Genomic DNA, 21,772 nt, shown 5'->3' on the forward strand with positions numbered 1-21,772 from the left:
AAAGAGTCCAAACTCGAGCCATCCAATGTTACAGAAATCTACAGACAACCACAACACAGCCGGTCTTCTGCTAAGTGAGCACTAACTCCAGCCCAGATGCTACGCCATGCTGCGCCCGGTGGACCAGCCTTTCTCCTGGTGGCTGTAAACAGATGATGCTGTGGCTTAAGGCCTAGACTTCACTATGACCAAGGCCACACAGTTCCCCACCATCCACCCCTACTCTCTGGCAATAAATCAGTGGATTGAACTTGTGGCATACCACATTCACAAATTCCAAAAGGGTCTTACACTCACAAGAAAAGCGACCAAGACGGTCACTCGCTATTAGACTGTATACCTCCTTTGAGTCGGGCAGCGTATGATGTGCAGCTCCTTCAATTTTTTTCAACAGCGAGCGACTCACTGATGGGTAGACCTGCAGTACTTTAAGTTCTTAATCTATAGCAGGATCTTGTGATCATAAAAAATACCTTTAAATACGATAGTTGCACCTTTTGTTGACCCCACAGAAACCGCTGTGACCAAATGCGCTGCCATCTTACCGGAAGATCATTAACCTTCTTACCTGCCTGCTGTACCTTGCTGCACAAAGCTTGATCAGTGCTTTTGCAGATGGCACAAAATTAGGAGGTGTTGTTGATAGTGAAGAGGATTATCATAGATTACAGGGAGATACTGATCAGTTAGGGAAGTGGATAAATGAATTTCAACCGATAAGTATGAGGTGATGCACCAGGGAGTGTCATGGAACTGAGGGATTTAGGAATACATTGAAAGTAGTCTCACATGTAGACAGGGTGGTGTTAAAAGTGTTGAACACACTGGCTGTCATCACTCACGGCACTGAGTATAGGAGTTGGGATGCTATGTTGCAGTTGTATAAATTATTGGTGAGGCCACGCTTGGAGAATTGTGTCAAGTTCTAATCACCCTGTTTTAGGAAAGCCTGAAGAAAAACTTATAAGGATGTTGTCAGGACCAGATGACCTGAGTCATAGAGAGGTTGGCCAGGCTGGGTCTTTGTTCCTTGGAATTTAAGAGTATGTGGGGTGTTTAAAACTACAAAAGGCATAGATAAGGTGGATGCTAACAGTCTTTTCTTCAATTAAGAGAGACAAAAACTAGGGACCATAGAATTAGTGTGAGAAAGGAAAGATTTAAAAGGAGCTGAGGGACAACTCTTCCAATGACTTGGCCTCCAAGCCATCTACAGCAATGAATTGTACAGATTGACCACCTCTGACTGAAAAAGTTTCTCCTCATCTCAGTTCTAAAGGCACATCCATCTATTCTGAGGCTGTGACCTCTTTCCCTAGACTCCCCCACAATCGGAAGCATCCTCTCCACATCCACTCTGTCTAGGCCTTTCAATATTCAATAGATTTTAATGGGATCCTTCCCTCATTCTTCTAAACTCCAGCAAGTACAGGACCAGAGCCATCAAACGTTCCTCATATGTTAACCCTTTCATTCCCAGGATCATTCTCATGAACCTATAGGAAAGATGTGGAGGCCTTGGAGGGGGTGCAGGAGAGGTTACCCGGACGCTGTCTAGATCTGAGGGCACATGATAAGTGGGGAGGCTGAACAAACGTGTTATTTCCTTTGGAGTGCTGGAGGCTGAGGGGAGACCTGACAGTAGAATATGAGAGACAAAGATAAAGTTGCAGCCTTTTCCCCAGGAAAATGTCTAACTCTAAAGAGGAAGGGTCTTTTTCATTGATGCTGCCTGGACTGCTGAGCTCCTCTAGCATTTTGTGTGTAATACTAAAGGGCATGCATTTAAGTTGAGAGAGGTAAGTTCAAAGAAGATGTGCAGGGTAAGTTATTTTACACAGAGAGTGGTGGATGTCTGAATTATGCTGCCAGGGGTTTTAGTGGAGATAGATATGATAGAGATTTTTAAGAAGTTATTAGTTAGGCACATAATTGTGCAGAAAATAGGGGATATGGACCACGTGGAGGCAGAAAGGATTAGTTTAGTTAGGCACTTAAGTACTAGTTTAATTACTTTGGCATAACATGGTTGGACAAGTGACCTGTTCCTGTGTTGTAAGTAATATGTAAGGAATGCCTACTTTGTGGTTTGGGTGTGGGATGGTGTGCTATCTATTGAGACTCCATTTGAGCTGGTGAAACTGTGCCAGTTTACATTAAAAGTTTTTTTCCTTTCCCTTTTACAGCATGTGTGCATGGATGATTGACAAGTTTGGGAATGAGGAGCAGCGTCACAAGCACTGTCCCCCATTGTGCAGAATGGAGAGCTTTGCTTCCTACTGTCTCACTGAGCCAGGTCTGATTCAAGTCAAAAATATGTCACACGGTTCTCAGGGAGCAAATTTCCTTTTAACAATACTGAAGAATGGCAGAGCAGAGATTTATCTCTGTCTCCTCATTCAGTTTAAACCTTCTACTGTAATTGTTTGCTTTATTTTTAAATTTATTTTATTTAGCGGTACAGTAGAACCCTCTGGCCCTTCGAGTTACGTCACTCCACAACCCCAAATTACCCTAACCTAATGGGACAGGCTACAATGTTCAATTAACCGACCTGGTAGGCCTTTGGACTGTGGGACGAAACGGAAGCACCCAGGGAAAACACACGCATTCCACAGGGGGATGTACAGATACTCTTTACAGAACGTTACCAGAATTGAACTCTGGACTCTCAAATGCCCTGAGCTGTAGCTGCATTGTGATAATTGCTATGCTACCGTGGTGTTTAACATAGAATATAGAACGGTATAGCACAGTACAGGCCCTTTAGCAAATTAATACCGTGCCAATCCTTTAACCTACTCCAAGATCAATTTAACCCTTTTCTTCCACATAACCTCCATTTTTTCTTTCATCCCTGTGCTTATCTAAGAGTCTCTTAAATGTCCTTAATGTATATTTGTGCCACCACCACAGGCATCACATTCCACCCACCTACCACTCTGTATAAAAAAAATCCTGCCTCTGAAATCCCACCCCCCCATACTTTCCTTCCAGCACATTAAAGTTATGCCCCTTCCGCCTGAGAAAATTTCTATGGGTGTCCACTCGATCTACGCCCCAAAATCACACTGGGTCATATCTGCTTTCTTCTCACAACTCACACTTCCATTTAGCTTTGGGTCATTTTAGTTTACATTTTATTTTCTCATCAGGTCCAGTACTGGTTCTTCCCTCTTCCACCCCACTCATTACATCCACAGAAATTCCAGAGGTTCATCAAGCTCAATTGCCCTTTTGTAAATCCGGTTTTAAATGACTATTTTTGCATGAAATTATAGCAAGGGTAGACATCACAAGGAGTAAAACAAAACAAAGACTATTTTTTTTATTAGACTTCACTCCAAGCTTTTAATACCTGACGGAATTAAACTTCCGATGTTAATCACCAATGATTTGCCTTACACTAACAAACTGAGCTGTTATAGTGTATATTTTATCTATCCAGGTACTTCTCTATCGTTACTTAGGGATTTGGGGCTCTGAAAACTATTCTAGATAAGGAATAAACAGGAAGAAAAAAATTGACTTGTATTTTGCTGGTTAGGTACCTTACATTGGAGTGCGGGAATAGTTTTCATGATGAGATACTAGCTCAGTGATAAGGTTTGATGTTGAATCCTTGCTTGAAGATGTGCAGCTGGTATTTGTACTTCCTTTACATGATAAATATTTGATAAAGTGAACTGTTTCCACTTTGTAGAACTGTACTCATTCACCACAAAGTTAGTCATGAAACAGGTTTCGAGAGATAAGCATCCGCATCACTTCATTGGTACCTACAGAAAATAAAAAAATGTTACTTATCCTCATCAAGATAACAATAACTTCCTGCATCTGAGTTTTCAATAGAAATGGATAAACAGTATCCAGTTATCAATGACCTGTCATAAATCAAAGCCTAATTGCAATGGTACACTGCACCTGTGGAACTAAGAATCTATGGATGAGCATATCTGGAAGAAACATATAAATCCCAAAGAAGTTGCATTCAACCAGTGAGCTTGAGCCCCAAGTACATAAATCTTGGGTTCAGGAAATGATACCTGGACATTTTGATGTCAAACGATTCGGACTCCTTAGGCTGGAATCCAGTTGGTAGTCAGATATTAGAGAGGGGACTGGCCAGAGAGATAAAGTAACCCCATGGTCATGGCATTAAAATCTTTCATTTGTTTATAGGACAAGTATTTATTATCCACCACTAGTTGCCTTTGGGAAAAGGCAGTGATTTGCATTCTTAATCCATTACAGTGCCGGATCAGAATCAGATTTATTATCACTTACCTATGACATAACATTTATTGTTTAAAGGTAACAACACAGTACAAGGACATTCAGTCTACAAATTACAAAAATAAATAGTGCAAAAACAGGAATAACAAAGCAGTGGGGTTACTGTCATTGTCCGTTCAGAAATCTGATGGCGGAGAGGAAGAAGCTGTACCTAAAATGTTGAGTGTGGGACTTCGGTCGCCTGTACCTCCTCCTGATGATAGTAATGAGGTCATGTCCCAGAGGGTGAGGGTCCTTAAAGACGGACACCGCGATCTTCAATTGCCATCTTTTGAAGATGCCCGAGACGGTGGGGAAGGTAGTGCTTGTGAAGGAACAGGCTGAGTCTCCAATCCCCTGCAGCCTCTTGCACATTGTAGGCTCCATACCAAGCTGTGTTGCAACTAGTCAGATTGCTCTCCACCGTACATTCATAGAAATTTGTAAGAGTCTTTGGTGACATATCAAATCTCTTCAAACTCCTTTGTGATTGCTTTGTCATGCAACTGTCAAACACTGAAAATGGTAGTGATTTCAAACCAGCCATAACAAAGTAACTGATATATTTTCAATTCAGGATGGTCTGTCTTCCTGGATGTTATTCAGGTGTTCCTGTGCTGCTTTTTGCCTTGTCCTTCTGAGGAACAGAGAGAACCTAGAGCGTGAGACAGGCTTGCAAAGAAACTTTGGTACTTTCCAATAATACACAGAACCATATAGCAGAGAGACAGATCATACTCATAATTACATCTACATCCACCCCTTTCTTCAGTAGCCTGTTCCAAATAGCTATTACTGTCTGTGAAAAACTTAACTCTTCAGATCTTCCTTAAGCTCTAGATTTTCCTGCCATGGAAACACAATTCTAAGTATCTCTGTTCTAACTACTTGCCCTGCTCGCATTATAATTTTATAAACCTGACATCCCACCTCTATTACTCAATGCCTCAGATGATGAAAGCAAGCGTACCAAATGCCTTTCGCACCACTCCATCTTTCAGGGAGCTACGGACTTGGGTCTCTCTGCACACCAGCACTCTTAAGGTCCCTGCCTTTATTCTGTATGTCCCACCAGGATTTGATTTCCCAAAGAGCAATTACCTCACACTTGTCTGGATTAAATTCTGCCTGCACCGCTCTGCCCAACTTTCCCTCTGATCTATGCCCTGCAGTGTCCTTAGGCAACCTTATCTTATACACTACCAACTTTTTTTGTCATTTGCAATCTGACGAATCAGACCATCTACATTCTTTTCTAATTCATATATACATTACAAACTGTGTTCAGTTCTGGTCACCTCACTACGGGTAGGATGTGGATACTATAGAGAGAGTGCAGAGGAGATTTACAAGAATGTTGCCTGGATTGGAGGGCGTACCTATTCAGGTTGAGTGAACTTAGCCCTTTCTCCTTGGAGCGACGGAGGATGACAGGTGACCTGATAGAGGTGTATAAGATGACGAGGGGTATTGATCGTGTGGATAGCCAGAGGCTTTTTTCCAGGGCTGAAATGGCTAACACGAGGGGGCATAGTTTTAAGGTGCTTGGAAGCAGATACAGAGGAGATGTCAGGGGTAAATTTTTCACACACAGAGTGGTGAGTGCGTGGACTGCATTGCCAGCGATGGTGGTGGAGGCAGATACAATAGGGTCTTTCAAGAGTCTCTTAAGATAGGTACGTGGAGCTTAGAAAAACAGAGGGCTATGCGCTAGGGAAATTCTAGGCAGTTTCTGGAGTAGGTTACATGGTCGGCACAACATTGTGGGCCGAAGGGCCTGTAATGTGCTGTAGATTTCTATGTTCTATGTTAAACAACAAAGGCCCCGGCACTGGCTATATCGCTTCTTACAGATTTCTGGTCAGAAAGCTCCTATGCACCACTACTACCCACGACCTCTCATCACCAACCCAACTGTGCAACACACACCTCAGATCTCTTGCACCTTAATCTTCAAGACTAGCCTATCATCTGGAATTTTGCCTTAATGAAGTTCAGGTAAACCACATCTGCCACCAACTCATCATCATCAGTTTATTAGGTATTCCCTCAAAATACTCAATTAGATATGTGGATCATGAAAATTTGTGAAGAGGTGATTGTCTAGGGATAAAGCAGGACACATATCAGTTGGAAAGTTGGGCAGAGTAGTAGCAAATGACATTTAAGCCAGACAAGTGTGAGGTAATGCACTTTGGGAAGTCAAATTCTAGTGGAACAAATGGAGTAAATGGGATGGAGCTCTGGAAGATTGATGTACAGAGCAGGTCAGCAGCTTACACAGTATCCTTGGAGAAGGAATCATCTGAGCTGGGAAAGTGAGAAAAACATTATGGAAGTTGTCAGGAATGATTCTGTTATCTGATCTCAGAGAAGAATCAACGTTTTCCCACTGCTTGCTTGATTTGGTGCGATCAGGTTGCCAAACCCCTCGCCTGGGTGTCAAGCATGTCAAAAAATATACAGACAGAAAAGCAATAGGGAGCAGCAATCCTCATGAGAGACTATTTCCAAAACACCTGAACTGCTTTTCATCAGTGACCTTCAGAGTAAAGTTGAAGTAAAGCTTCTAGTTCTGACGCTGCTGCAGGAAAGTAGCATCCAATCATTGGGACCCTTACCACCCAAGTCACGCTCTCTTCTCGCTGCTGCCATCAGGTAGAAGGTAGAGGAGCCTCAGGACTCACACCAACAGTTTCAGGAACAGTTATTACCCCTCAACCATCAGGCTCTTGAACAAAAGGGGTTAACTTCACTCAACTTTATTTGCCCAATCACTGAAATGTTCCCACAATGCATTTTTGAGGACTCCTCATCTCATGTTCTTGATATTTATTGCACACTTATTATTATTATTGTTGTTTTTTGTACACTGGTTGAATGCCCAAGTTGGTGTGGTCTTTCATTGATGCTATTATGATTGTTATTTATGAATTATTGAGTATGCCTGCAAGAAAATGAATCTCAGGGTTGTATATGGTGACATATATGTACTTTGATCATAAATTTACTTTGAACTTTGAAGTATTAAGAAGCATTAAGAAGCCGGCAACATTTTTGTTAGGTGTCATTTGGAGGAGCTTGTAGAACAGCCAGATATCACTATACAAAGCAGTGAGGTTCAACACTACATTAGTGACTTCCACTCATCATCCTTTCCAAACAGCACATTAAGATAGCTCCACGAAATCAAAAACAAACAAAAAATCAGCAATAATACTTACCCTCCAGGATCTGATGCACCCTTATATCGCGGACAAACTGCTGAACAGCATAGTCCTTCAGATATCCATAGCCACCGTGCATCTGCAGTGCCTGATTACAGATCTGTTTGAGACAATTGGTTTACTTAACAGGTTTTCTGAAGATGCACTTTTGTGAATGCTATGGTGTCTAGTCTTTAACACAGAGGAATTATTCGGTTTAGATATTTAAACAAAAGTTGTAAATGTGTGATATAGAACTTGGCAGAAATGACATGAAAACTTAAAAAACACTTTGCAAGGTATTAAACAGTTGACAATATTGATTGTCATAATTATACAAATGAGTTCCCCTCCCACTGGTGTCTTCCCTGCTCCTTTCCAATCCTGAAGAATAGTCTCGGCCCAAAGCGCTGACTGTTTGTTACGTGTGGTGATGAGACTGAGCCTAGACCCACCACTGAGATCCTGTAAATGTGCACAATGCTAGGGAATTCTGTCATTTGGAGATCACAATAGTAGTCTAATTGAGAAGACAGCTGAAACGTCTCAACCCAAGCAAGGCTGCAGGACCGGATGGTGTCAGTACCAGGGTGCTCAAGGCCTGTGCCCTCAACTATGTGGAGTACTTCGCCATGTATTCAACCTGAACCTGAGGCTCCGGAGGGTTCCTGTACTGTGGAAGACGTCCTGCCTCGTCCCTGTGCCGAAGACGCCGTGCCCCAGCGGCCTCAATGACTACAGACCGCTGGCATTGACCTCCCACATGAAGACCCTGGAGAGACTTGTTCTGGAGCTGCTCCGGCCTATGGTCAGGCCACACTTAGATCCCCTCCAGTTTGCCTACCAGCCCCGACTAGGAGTTGAGGATGCCATCGTCTTCCTGCTGAACCGTGTCTATGCCCACCTGGTCAAGCCAGCGAGCACTCTGAGGATCATGTTTTTAGACTTCTCCAGTGCGTTCAACACCATCCGCCCTGCTCTGCTGGGGGAGAAGCTGACAGCGATGCAGGTGGATGCTTCCCTGGTATCATGGATTCTTGATTACCTGACTGGCAGACCACAGTACGTGTGCTTGCAACACTGTGTGTCCGACAGAGTGATCAGCAGCACTGGGGCTCCACAGGGGACTGTCTTATCTCCCTTTCTCTTCACCATTTACACATCGGACTTCAACTACTGCACAGAGTCTTGTCATCTTCAGAAGTTTTCGGATGACTCTGCCATAGTTGGATGCATCAGCAAGGGAGATGAGGCTGAGTACAGGGCTACGGTAGGAAACTTTGTCACATGCTGTGAGCAGAATTATCTGCAACTTAATGTGAAAAAGACTAAGGAGCTGGTGGTAGACCTGAGGAGAGCTAAGGTACCGGTGACCCCTGTTTCCATCCAGGGGGTCAGTGTGGACATGGTGGAGGATTACAAATGCCTGGGGATACGAATTGACAATAAACTGGACTGGTCAAAGAACACTGAGGCTGTCTACAAGAAGGGTCAGAGCCGTCTCTATTTCCTGAGGAGACTGAGGTCCTTTAACATCTGCTGGACGATGCTGAGGATGTTCTACGAGTCTGTGGTGGCCAGTACTATCATGTTTGCTGTTGTGTGCTAGGGCAGCAGGCTGAGGGTAGCAGACACCAACAGAATCAACAAACTCATTCGTAAGGCCAGTGATGTTGTGGGGATGAAACTGGACTCTCTCACAGTGGTGTCTGAAAAGAGGATGCTGTCTAAGTTGCATGCCATCTTGGTCAATGTCTCCCATCCACTACATAATGTACTGGGTGGGCACAGGAGTACATTCAGCCAGAGACTCATTCCACCAAGATGCAGCACTGAGCATCATAGGAAGTCATTCCTGCCTGTGGCCATCAAACTTTACAACTCCTCCCTTGGAGGGTCAGACACCCTGAGCCAATAGGCTGGTCCTGGACTTATTTCATAATTTACTAGCATAATTTACATATTACTATTTAACTATTTATGGTTCTATTACCATTTATTATTTATGAAGCAACTGTAACAAAAACCAATTTCCCCCGGGATCAATAAAGTATGACTATGACTATGACTATGACTTACAGTGGATGACTTACAGCGGACTGAAACACTTGAGCATATAAACCTTAAGAAAGAGGATGTGCTGGAGCTTTTGAAAAGTATTAAGTTAGATAAGTCACTGGGACCGGATGAGATATACCCCAGCGAAGGTGGAGATTGCTGACCCTTTGGCGATGATCTTTGTGTCACCAATAGGGGCGGGAGAAGTACCAGAGGATTGGAAGGTTGCAAATGTTGTTCCCTTGTTCAAGAAACGGAGTAGAGATAACCCAAGAAATTGTAGACCGGTGAGTCTGACTTCAGTGGTGGATAAGTTGTTGGGGAAGATCCTGAGAGACAGGATTTATGAGCATTTGGAGAGACATAATCTGATTAGGGGTAGTCAGCATGGCTTTGTCAAGAGCAGGTCATGCCTTATGAGCCCGATTGAATTCTTTGAGGATGTAACAAAACACATTGATAAAGGTAGAGCAGTGGATGTAGTGTATATAGATTTCAGAAAGGCATTTGATAAGGTTCCCATGCAAGTCTCCAAAAGTAAGGAGGCATGGGATCCAAGGGGACCTTGCTTTGTGGATCCAGAACTGGCTTACCCACAGAAGACAAATGGTGGTTGTAGATGGTTCGTATTCTACATGGAGGTCGGTGACCAGTGGTGTGCAGGAATCTGTTCTGCGACCCCTACTCTTTGTGATTTTTACAAATGACCTGGATGAAGAAGTAGAAGGGTGGGTTATTAAGTTTTCTGATGACACAAAGGTTGGAGGTGTTGTGGATAGTCTGGGGGGTTGTCAGAGGTTACAGCGGGACATTGATAGAATGCAGAACTGGGCTGAGAAGTGGCAGATGGACTTCAACCCAGCTAAGTGTGAAGTGGTTCATTTTCGTAGGTCAAATTTGAAGACAGAATGTAATATTAATGGTAAAACTCTTAGCAGTGTGGAGGATCTTAGAGATCTTGGGGTCTGTGTCTATAGGGCACTCAAAGCTGCTGCGCAGGTTTACAGTGTTGTTAAGAAGGTGTATGGGGTGTTGGCATTCATCAATTGTGGGATTGGTTCAAGAGTTGTGAGGTAATGTTACAGCTATACAACACCTTGGTCAGACCCCACCTTGGAATAATGTGTTCAGTTCTGGTCACCTCACTACAGGAAGGATGTGCATACTATAGAAAGAGTGCAGAGGAGACTTACAAGGATGTTGCCTGGATTGGAGGGTGTACCTTTTGAGAAAGGGTTGAGTGAACTTGTCCTTTTCTCCTTGGAGCGACAGAGGATGACAGGTGACCCGATAGAGGTGTGTAAGATGATGAGGGGCATTGATCGTGTGGATAGCCAGAGGTGCTTTCCGGGGCTGAAGTGGCTAACGTGAGGGGGCATAGTTCTAATGTGGCTGGAAATAGGTACCGAGGGGATGTAAGGGGTAAGTTTTTCCACACAGAGATTGGTGGGTGCGTGGAATGCATTGCCAGCGGCGGTAGTGGAAACAGATACAATAGGTCTTTTAAGAGTCTTTTAGATAGGTATATGGAGCTTAGAAAAATAGAGGGCTACACAGTAGGGAAATTCTAGGCAGTTTCTAGAGTAGGTTACATGGTCAGTACAACATTGTGGTCCGAAGGGCCTGTAATATGTTGTAGATTTCTATGTTCTATGCACTCTTAAAATCATGCAAACTGATAGATGCTGCCTGACCTGCTGAGTTCCTCCAGTATTCTGTGTGTGTTGAAATTGACAATATAATCAATTTGCATGATTTTAAGAGTGCAATTATACTACTATTGTGATCCCCAAATGACAGAATTCCCCAGCATTGTGCACATTTACAGGATCTCAGTAGTGAACCTAGGCTCAGTTTCTCATCACCACACGTAATCAGCATTTGACCACTACACTCAAAGAAACAATAATTAGAGCAACACCACTTACAGAAAATGGATATTACCCTACCTTAACTGTTTTTCTGAAGTAACACACACACAAAATGCTGGACGAACTCAACAAGTCAGTCAGCATCTACAGAGAGGGATAAACAGTCATTGTTTTGGTTCAAGACTCTTCATCAGTCCTCAGCCTGAAATGTTGACTGTTTATTCCCTTCCATAGATGATGCTGTCTTTGGATTATCCACATACTGGTTTACTAAATCCTTCTGGATGCACTTAAACTCTGCCCCATCTAAAACTCTTGCACTAAAGAAGCCCCAGTCTATATTACAGAAGTTGAAGTCACCTACGACAACAACCCTGTTGATTTTACACCTTTCCCTAACGTGCCAGCATATCTGTTCCTCAATGTCTTAGTGGCTATTGTAGGACATGTGGTATAATCCCATCAGAGTAATTGCACCTTTCTTATTTTTGAGTTCTACCCATATAAACTCAGTGGATCAGCTACGATATTGTCTTTGATTAACAGTGCAATTCCTCATCCTCTTTTATCTCCCTCTCTATCCTTCCTAAAGCATTGAAATCCTGAAACATTAAGCACCCATTTCTGTCCCTCTCTCAACCGAGTCTCTGTAATGGCTACATCATCATAGTTCCTTGAGGTGATTTATGCTCTAAGTTCATCACCCTTACCCCTAAAATATTCCTTCAACCTATCTATCTTATTGTGCTATTACTTGCCTCCTGCCTGTCCTTCCATTCAGACTTATTGGTACTGACATCTACCTTCTCTCTATAAGATCATAAGATATATACAGGGACAGAATTTGGCCATTCTGCCCATTGAATCTGCTCTACCATTGTATTATTTCAACCCCATTCACCTGCCTTACCAATCAAGAAGCTTTCAATCTCTGCATTAAATACACCCAATGACTTGACCTCCACAGCCTTCTGACTATAAATTCCACAGAATCAGCATGCTCTTGTTGAAGAAATTCTTCCTCAACTCAGTTTTAAAGGATGTCACTTTACTCTGAGGTTGTGCCCCCAGATCTTTGATTAAACTACTAATGGAGACATCCTCTCCACATCTACTCTATCTCGGCTTTTCAGTAGCTGAAAGCTTTTCATTCCTGGGACCATTCAAGTAAACATCCTCTGAACTCTCTCCAGGGCCAACACGTCTTTTCTCGGATATGTGGCCCAAAATTGCTCACAATATTCCAAATGAGGTCTGACCAATGCCTTATAAAGCCTCAGCAGTACATTCTTGCTTTTATGATCTAGCCCTCTCAAAATGAATATTAACAGTGTATTTGCCTTCCTTATTACTGACCATTGGCCATGAAGGAATTAAAATATGAAGAAAACAGCTAACTCGAGTCAAGGACAGTGGGAGCAGGCAAACCAAATATCTTTGTTCTTGCCATGTGGTTGAAGGAATGGAGACTGTCATTTTGTGAAGCTGCTTTGTAACTCCATTTTGTGAGCAGTCTTATGAATTGGTTTTGCTCAGAAATAGCAGTATTGAAGTATTTTAAAGTGGACACAATAATGCTCCAGATAATCTGCTGAACTACAGATAATTTCCAAATAAAAAGTTATTTGTGAGGTGTTCATTGGTAAGATAGAACATGCAGGTTTATGAATAAGGGAGTCTGTGTCTGACCTGAGTAACCAGAGCCTAGTAACTAAGACCACAAGACCATAAGATATAGGAGCAGGAGTAGGCCATTCAATCATGGGCTGATCCAATTCTTCCAGTCATCCCCACTTCCCTGCTTTCACCCCATACCCTTTGATACCCTGGCTAATAAAGAACCTATCTATCTCTGCCTTAAGTACACCCAATGACTTGGCCTCCACAGCCGCTCGTGGCAACAAATTCCACAGATTTACCACCCTCTGACTAAAGTAATTTCTCCGCATCTCAGTTCTAACTGGATGTCCTTCAATCCTGAAGTTGTGCCCTCTTGTCCTAGAATCCCCTTCCATGGGAAATAACCTTCCTATATCTAATCTGTTCATGCCTTTTAACATTCAGAATGTTTCTGTGAGATCTCCCCTCATTCTCCTGAACTCCAGGGAATACAGCCCAAGAGCTGCCAGACGTTCCTCATATGGTAACCCTTTCATTCCTGGATTCATTCTTGTGAATCTTGTCTGAACTCTCTCCAATGTCAGTATATCCTTTCTAAAATAGGGAGCCCAAAACTGCACACAATACTCCAAATGTGGTCTCATGAGTGCTTTATAGAGCCTCAACATCACATCCCTGCTCTTGTATTCTATACCTCTAGAAATGAATGCCAACATTACATTCGCCTTCTTCACAACCGACTCAACCTGGAGGTTAACCTTTAGGGTACCTTGCGCAAGGACTCCCAAGTCCCTTTGCATCTCTGCATTTTGAATTCTCTTCCCATCTATATAATAGTCTGCCCGTTTATTTCTTCCACCAAAGTGCATGACCATACACTTTCCAACATTGTATTTCATTTGTCACTTCTTTGCCCATTCCCCTAAAATATCTAAGTCTCTCTGCAGGCTTTCTATTTCCTCAACACTACTCACTCTTCCACCTATCTTTGTATCATTGGCAAATTTAGCCACAAGTCCATTAACACCGCAGTCCAAATCATTGACATACATCATAAAAAGCAGTGTTCCCAACACCGACCCCTGCGGAACTCCATTGGTAACCAGCAGCCAGCCAGAATAGGATCCCTTTATTCCCACTCTCTGATTTCTGCTGACCAGCCAAAGCTCCACCCACACTTGTAAATTCCCTGTAATTCCATGGGCTCTTATCTTGCTAAGCAGCCTCATGTGCGGCACCTTGTCAAAGGCCTTCTGAAAATCCAAGTACACCATGTCTACTGCATCTCCTTTGTCTACCCTGCTTGTAATTTCCTCAAAGAATTGCAGAAGGTTTGTCAGGCAGGATTTTCCTTTCAGGAAACCATGCTGGCTTTGGTCTATCTTGTCATGTGCCTCCAGGTACTCTGTAATCTCTTCCCTAACAATTGATTCCAACAACTTCCCAACCACTGATGTCAGACTAACAGGTCTATAGTTTCCTTTCTGCTGCCTCCCACTCTTCTTAAATAGCGGAGTAACATTTGCAATTTTCTAGTCATCCAGTACAATACTAGAATCTATCGATTCTTGAAAGATCATCGTTCATGCCTCCGCAATCTCTCCAGGTACTTCCTTCAGAACCCGAGGGTGCATTCCATCAGGTCCAGGAGATTTATCCACCCTCAGATCATTAAGCTTCCTGAGCACCTTCTCAGTCGCAATTTTCAATGCACAAACTTCACTTCCCTGACACTCTTGAATGTTCGGTATTCTGCAGACGTCTTCCACTGTGAAGACTGATGCAAAATACACATTCAGTTCCTCTGCCATCTCTGCATCTCTCATTACAATATCTCCAGCATCATTTTGTGTTGGTCCGATATCTACCCTCGACTCTCTTTTACCCTTTATATACTTAAAAAAGCTTTTATTATCTTCTTTGATATTAGTCACCAGCTTCCTCTCATAATTCACCTTTTTTTTCTGAATGACCTTCTTAGTTTCCTTCTGCAAGTTTTTAAAAGCTGCCCAATCCTCTATCTTCCCACTAGCTCTGGCTTCCTTGTATACCCTCTCTTTTGCTTTCACTTTGGCTCTGACTTCACTTGTCAGCCACGGTAGTGTCCTTTTTCCCTTTGAAAATTTCTTCTTATTTGGAATATATCTGTCTTGCACTTCCCTCATTTTTCGCAGAAACTCCAGCCATTGCTGCTCTGCTGTCTTTCTTGCAAGTGTCTCTTTCCAGTCAACTTTGGCCAGTTCCCCTCTCGTGCCATTGTAATTTCCTTTATTCCACTGAAATACTGACACATTGGATTTTATTTTTCCCTCTCAAATTTCAATGTGAACTCGATCATAGTGTGATCACTGTTCCCTAAGGGTTCCTTAACCTTAAGCTCTCTTATCTCCTCCAATTCATTGCACAACACCCAATCCAGCACAGCTGATCCCCTAGTGGGCTCAATAACAAGCTGCTCTAAAAAGCCATCTCTAAATGCTTGACCTACTCTGATTCAGAACAAAGAGAAATTAATTACAAGTTATTAGTTGCGAGAAGGACATTAAAATTACAGCCAATGGGATGGTGTCACACGATAACCAGATAAACTAGAACAAGATAGAAACGCAGCAGTTGAACTGATAAGGAAAAGAGTATAAGACTGAAGGGCTTCAAATGCAAAGCACTGACAACTCCAGAGACTAACTATCATGAGGAGGACCTCCATGCCAGGGGCTGGGAGCAGAAGGATCAATTGTTTGCCCACAGGAGATCCTCGATTTCACTGTTATAAATTGGAGAAGTGGTCTGAGTGAGAATTGGCACAGAATTCATGTTTTATGTTGTTCTTCTTGCTATCTGCATCACCACAGATGTTTGTAACATTTCTAAATTGATCTCCCTCCTAACTTCACAGTCAAGTGATAAATCTATGTCACAAACATCAAGGGTCTCTCCAGGAATGTTGCACCATAGATTTCTACCAGATAGACAACCTTTCACCACCATCTCCTATGATTGAGCTATTTGGATCCCATTTGCCAGCCTGTTCTGGAACTCTTCTGGACCAGCCTTCATACATTCCACGTATACATCATCTACCACACTGCCCCCTTCAATATGGTTACTTCCTTAATGAAAACAATCACATTGTGAGACAGTTTTTTTCCCACAAATAATGCCATATTGATGACCAATAATAAACCCCTACCCCTCCAAGTGAAGATAATTCATATCCCTTGGAAATTTTTTTCCAATATCTCTCCCACTGGTCTGTAGTTAACAGCTTATCCCAGCTGCCCTCCTGTCAGCCTAGTAAAGATGCAAAAATCTCCATGAAGGCCCCAGTAACCTAATCCCTTCCTTCCTATAGCAGCCTGAAGTACATCTCATCAGTTCACCTTTACTTACCGCAAGACATCTAGCACCTTCTCCTTCATAATACTAACCTGCTCTAGAATGTTCTTGTTGGCAAAAACTCAGATGGAAATGAGAGGGCGTACAGGAGCAAGATAAACCAGCTAGTTGAATGGTGTCACAGCAACAACCTTGCACTCAACATCAGTAAGACCAAAGAGCTGATTGTGGACTTCTGAAAGGGTAAGAGGAGGGAACACACACCAATCTTCATAGAGGGATCACAAGTGGAGAGAGTGAGCAGTTTCAAGTTTCTGAGTGTCAGTATCTCTGAGGATCTAACCTGGTCCCAAAATATCGATGCAGTTATAAAGGAGGCAAGACAGCAGCTGTAGTTCATTAGGAGTTTGAGGATATTTGGTTTGTCACCTAAAACACTCGAAAACTTTTCCAGATGTACCGTGGACAGCATTCTGACAGGCTGCATCACTATCTGGTACGGGGGTGCAGGTACTACTGCACAGATTGAAAGAAGCTACAGAAAGTTGTAAAATTCATCAGCTCCCATCTTGGGTACTAGCCTCTGTAGTATCCAGGACACCTTCAAGGAGCGGTGTCTCAGAAAGGCAGCAACCATTATTAAGGACCCCCAGCACCCAGGGCATGCCCTTTTCTCACTGTTACCATCAGGTAGGAGGTACAGGAGCCTGAAGGCACACACTCAGCGATTCAGGAACAGCTTCTTCCCCTCTACCACCCGATTCCTAAATGGACATTGAACCCATGAACACAGCTTCAACTTTTTTTTTCCTGCTTTTGCACTATTTTAACTATTTAATGTGTGTGTGTGTATATATATATATATATATATATATTTACTGTAACTGATTTATTTATTTTTTTCTGTATTTATCATGTACTGCATTGCACTGCTGCCACTAAGTTAACAAATTTCATGACATATGCCGGTGATATTAAACCTGATTCTGATCCTGAATTTCACCATCCCTCTCCATGAACTCACACACATACAGAAGAGAAGTTTTAATTTAGCATCTCGTCCACATTCCCTGGCTCTACACAGAGACTGCCCCTTTGGTCCTTAAGAAGACTTGGTTATCCTCTGGTTCCAAATATAGTTGATTCCGGTTAATTGGGCCATCGGTTAATCGGGGCAGCCGCTTATCTGCATCAACTCTTAAAGTACAAGAACTAATGGAAAAATAGCCAGGATTCCCTTCATTTATTTGGGACACCATGCCGCTTAAGTGGGGCAGGAGACTGTTGTCAAATAGTTTCTATCTAGTGTCAGACACGTGCAAAGTTTTTAGAGTCAGTTGCATGTGTTGGTGTTCAAAAACAATTATTTTTTTCAACTGATAGTTGGCGAGAAATAAGTAATAAGACATCTTAGAACTATTTTGCTCACCGTAGTTTCCAGCATTCAGGCTTGGAAATGCCAGAAATAGCCAGGAGTGAAAATGAAACAACTTCACGACTTCAACAAGTTAGGAATTACAAAAAATTTGCAGGTATGGACAATTTTCTTGAATGTTACAATGAAAATAAAGATTTGGAGAATATAATCGTCAAAAGCATTGATTGTATGAAGACAGTCTGTTATCTGCACTAGGTGTCTCCAGTGATTTTGCTCATTTACAGTCAAACAAAAGAACATGGCAGTATACACTGGGTGTATTCCTCAGTCAATAAGTATTAGGAACTAATACAGTTTTATTGTACTGTAGAGGTATTGGTAGTTTTCTCATTCATTCTGTATTTCATTTAAATACATAAATTGTTACTCAGTTGAATGATAGTTTGTCTTTTTTACACTATTTAAAAAACAATTTCCATGAAACTTTGGCTAATTGGGACAGTCACTTAATTCGGACAAAATGTACTGGTCCTGATGTGTCCTAATTACCTGGAATCCACTGTTCTTGTATTCATAAAATGCCATGGAATTCCCTTTACCAGTGCCAGTGATATTCTATGGCTCTTCTTTGCTTTCCTAATTTCTTTTTTGAGATCTTTCAAACACACTCCACAAGTTTACTCTGTTTTAGTTGCCTTTCCATAATTACTTTGAAATTTACATAACTATGATCACTATCTCCAACCGCTCCCCACCAGTACTTGCCTGGTTTCTTTTCCAAAGGTTAAGCCCAGTAGAGCCACTGCTGCAGTATGACTCACTATGTACAAGTTCTAAAAACTGTCCTGGATGTACTTTACAGATTCCACCTAATCTAAGACCCTCACATAAAAGTGATCCCAGTCAATTCAGGGGAAATTAAACATGCTCACTTCTATAACACGATTGTTCTGATAGTTACTTATGATTTGTCTACATACTTGCTCCTCTATCTCCCACTGACTGTTGGGGACCTATAGTACACCTCAGCAAATTGACTGCCTCTTCCTTATATCTAACTTTTACCCATGGCACCTCATTTGAAGTGCTTTCCAGGACATTCTCCTCAAGATTTGCAGTGATGGTCTTCATATCAATACTGCGATGCCCTCTACTCTATTACCACCCCTTTCTATCATGCTCGAAACTTTCTCTAATCTGATGTGCTAATTAATGCCATAAACTCGTCAGCCAGGCTTCTTGCATTAAAACAGATGTAGTTTAGCCTACCTGTCTTCCCACGTTATCCTGTCTATACTATTGACCAAACTTGCTTAGTTGTCTTCTACATATGACTCCATCTCCTCATGCACTGACTACTTCTCAGAATTCATCCTTCTGTCATATTACTTTAAACCTTCACCATCACCAGAGCAACCCTCCCAGAACCTGCTCCTGCAGTAGTCGCATTGATCCAAGCTTCTAAAGCCCTTTCTCCAACATCAATGCTGTAGTGGAGCATTAATCTAACTTACCCTCCTACTTCTCTTCTCCCTTACACATAGCATGGGAAATAATCCACAGATTACAACCTTGAAGGTCCTACTCTTTAAACTACTACCCAACTCCATAAATTGTTGTTGCTAGACCTCATGTTTCTTCCTCTCTACGTTGTTAATATTGACATGTACCATGACCTTTAGCTTGTCACCCTTCCCATTCGGAATGCCTTGCAGTTTCTTAGGACATCTCTGAGGCTGGCACCAGGGAGACAACATATTGTTTGGCAGTCTCAACTGCAGTCACAAACACCTGTATGTAACCCTCAATATTGAGTCCACTCACTAAACTTTCTGACTCCTTCCTCCACTGTTGTTCAACAGAACCAACCATGGTTGTAGAAACTTGGCTGTAGATGCTTTCCCTGAGAGGCCATAATACCCAATAGTAATTTTTTGAAAGGAGCAGGCCGCTGAGGGCTCTTACACTATCTCCCTACACCTCATGTTTTTCCTGGTGGTTATCCATCACCATTCTGCCTGTGTATGACCTGTGTAATTCTGCTGTCAATAGCCATTAGTCTTAACTGCACTGCCCTGAACAATGTTTAGTCAAAATCCCATTCAGGTTATCTATAACCAATTAGTCTCAGCAAATCTTTCCTGCCTACACCCAAATGTTCTCTATTTTGATCATTTCTAGAAGCAGCTTCACCACCAAGGTTTAACTGACTGGGTTATAGTTACATGAATAACATTTGTGTGCCTCGAGTCCTGTTCCTTTGGCAGCACATATGAAATACAAGACTTTGGTTTGGAGTTGAGTGTGTGATTGTTTTACTGGATTTTTCATTACCTTTGATTCGAGGTGGTAGGATACTCAATACTTACTGTGAAACATTCATCAGTTGCAAAGAGCTTGGCCATTGCACAAAGAGCCACAGCATCCTGGCGACCCTCCTGGAGTGCTGCAGCGGCATTGCGTACCATCAAACGAGCTGCCACTAGTCCGGTCGCCATTTCAGCCAGTTTAAACTGCAGGTACTGAAAGAAGCAAAACTAAGCAATAGTGCAAAGGATTCCAAGACGGCTCAATTCCAATGGGACACTGCTTCCCAATGGTCCTTCTGTTACACATATCTAACTGTCCTTGCAAACTTATTATTGAACTTGCATCAATTCAAATCACCTCTGGTTATTCTGTGATCAAAAAGTTCATAACCACTCCTGCTGAAGGAAATGGTTTTCATTGCTTACTGTTAAAACCTTTCAAGACAGAACATTTATTACATATATCCTTGTAAGTTAATTTGCTCAAGGTAAAGAAGACAGAGGGTGGTGGTGAAGTGGTGATATTCTGGCTGGAAGTCCATAACTAGTGGTGTTCTTCAAAGATTGGTGCTGGGGCCTCGGTTGTTTTTTAGATGCCTTGGATGAAAATGCAGATGAGTGTGCTAGTAAGTCTGCAGATGATACAAAGATTGGTGGCATTGTGGATAGTGTAGAACAGGGGTCTCCAACCTTTTTTGCACCGCGGACCGGTTTAATATTGACAATATTCTTGTGTACCGGCCGACGGGGTGGTGGTGGGGGGGTGCTCAAGTAGGGTTAAACTCACCTCAACATGTCTTTTTACAGTTAGGGTTGCCAACTTTTTCACTCCCAAATAAGGGACAAAAGTAGCAGTCAAATACGGGACACTTGTGTTTACCCCAAGAAAGACTACCATGACCATGAAGCCTTGCACAGGCACCGATGTGCGCATGCGTGACGTGTGCATATGTGACGTGCGCATGCGCGTATGTGCCGATTTTTTTTCCACAAGTCAGTTTTGGCTTAATCTTTCCGACTACACTGTACATACATTATTTCTACTTTATATAGGCTGTGTATTTATCATATCGTTCCTGCTTTTACTATATGTTAGTGTTATTTTAGATTTTATGTGTTATTTGGTAGGTTATTTTTTGGGTCTGGGAAAGCTCAAAAACTTTTCCCATATAAATTAATGGTAATTGCTTCTTCGCTTTACGCCATTTCGGCTTACGAACGGTTTCATAGGAACACTCTACCTTAGTGAGGGAAATACGGGACAAGGGTGGTCCCGTATGGGACAAACCAATTTAGCCCAATGTACGGGATGTCCCGGTAAATATGGGACAGTTGGCAACCCTATGTTCAAGTTCAACAGTGCGTGACAGGGAATGAGGAAAGGTGGCAACTGACTCATATCGTTTCCTCGCGGCCCGGTAGCACATGCTTTGCGGCCCGGTACCGGTCTGTGGCCTGGTGGTTGGGGACCACTGTAAAGAGGCCGTTAGATAGGTACATGAGTATACAGGGAAGGGAGGGATATGCAGGCAGAATAGATTTAGTTTAATTTAGCATTGTGTTCAGCACAGACACGACGGCCAAAGGATCTGCAAAGAACCTGTGGGCTGAAGAACATAAGGAAAACCACAGTGCTGATTATCAACTACAGGAGGAAGCAGGAAGTCATTATGGCAGTCCTCATTAGGGGTATGGAGGTGGACAGGGTCAGAAGCTTGA

At 42.5% G+C, this 21,772-nt stretch overlaps 1 protein-coding gene across 6 annotated transcripts in view; it reads right to left on the bottom strand.

Moving 5' to 3' along the window:
• Positions 1-2,985: 2,985 nt before the first annotated feature.
• acad8 (acyl-CoA dehydrogenase family, member 8) overlaps positions 2,986-21,772 on the bottom strand; it is a 103,377-nt gene continuing 84,590 nt past the window's right edge. Inside the window, exons 9-11 of one of the 6 annotated variants that reach the window (XM_072238509.1) lie at positions 20,114-20,266; positions 7,500-7,602; positions 2,992-3,779 (exon numbers count right to left, since the gene is read on the bottom strand). In XM_072238509.1, coding sequence (XP_072094610.1) covers positions 3,727-3,779; positions 7,500-7,602; positions 20,114-20,266 — 309 coding nt within the window. In that variant the 3' untranslated portion in view covers positions 2,992-3,726. The other 5 variants (XM_072238512.1, XM_072238514.1, XM_072238511.1 and 2 more) reach the window with 5 other exon arrangements.

The sequence above is a fragment of the Mobula birostris genome, chromosome 20, assembly GCF_030028105.1.
Source record: "Mobula birostris isolate sMobBir1 chromosome 20, sMobBir1.hap1, whole genome shotgun sequence".
Taxonomy (NCBI): domain Eukaryota; kingdom Metazoa; phylum Chordata; class Chondrichthyes; order Myliobatiformes; family Myliobatidae; genus Mobula; species Mobula birostris.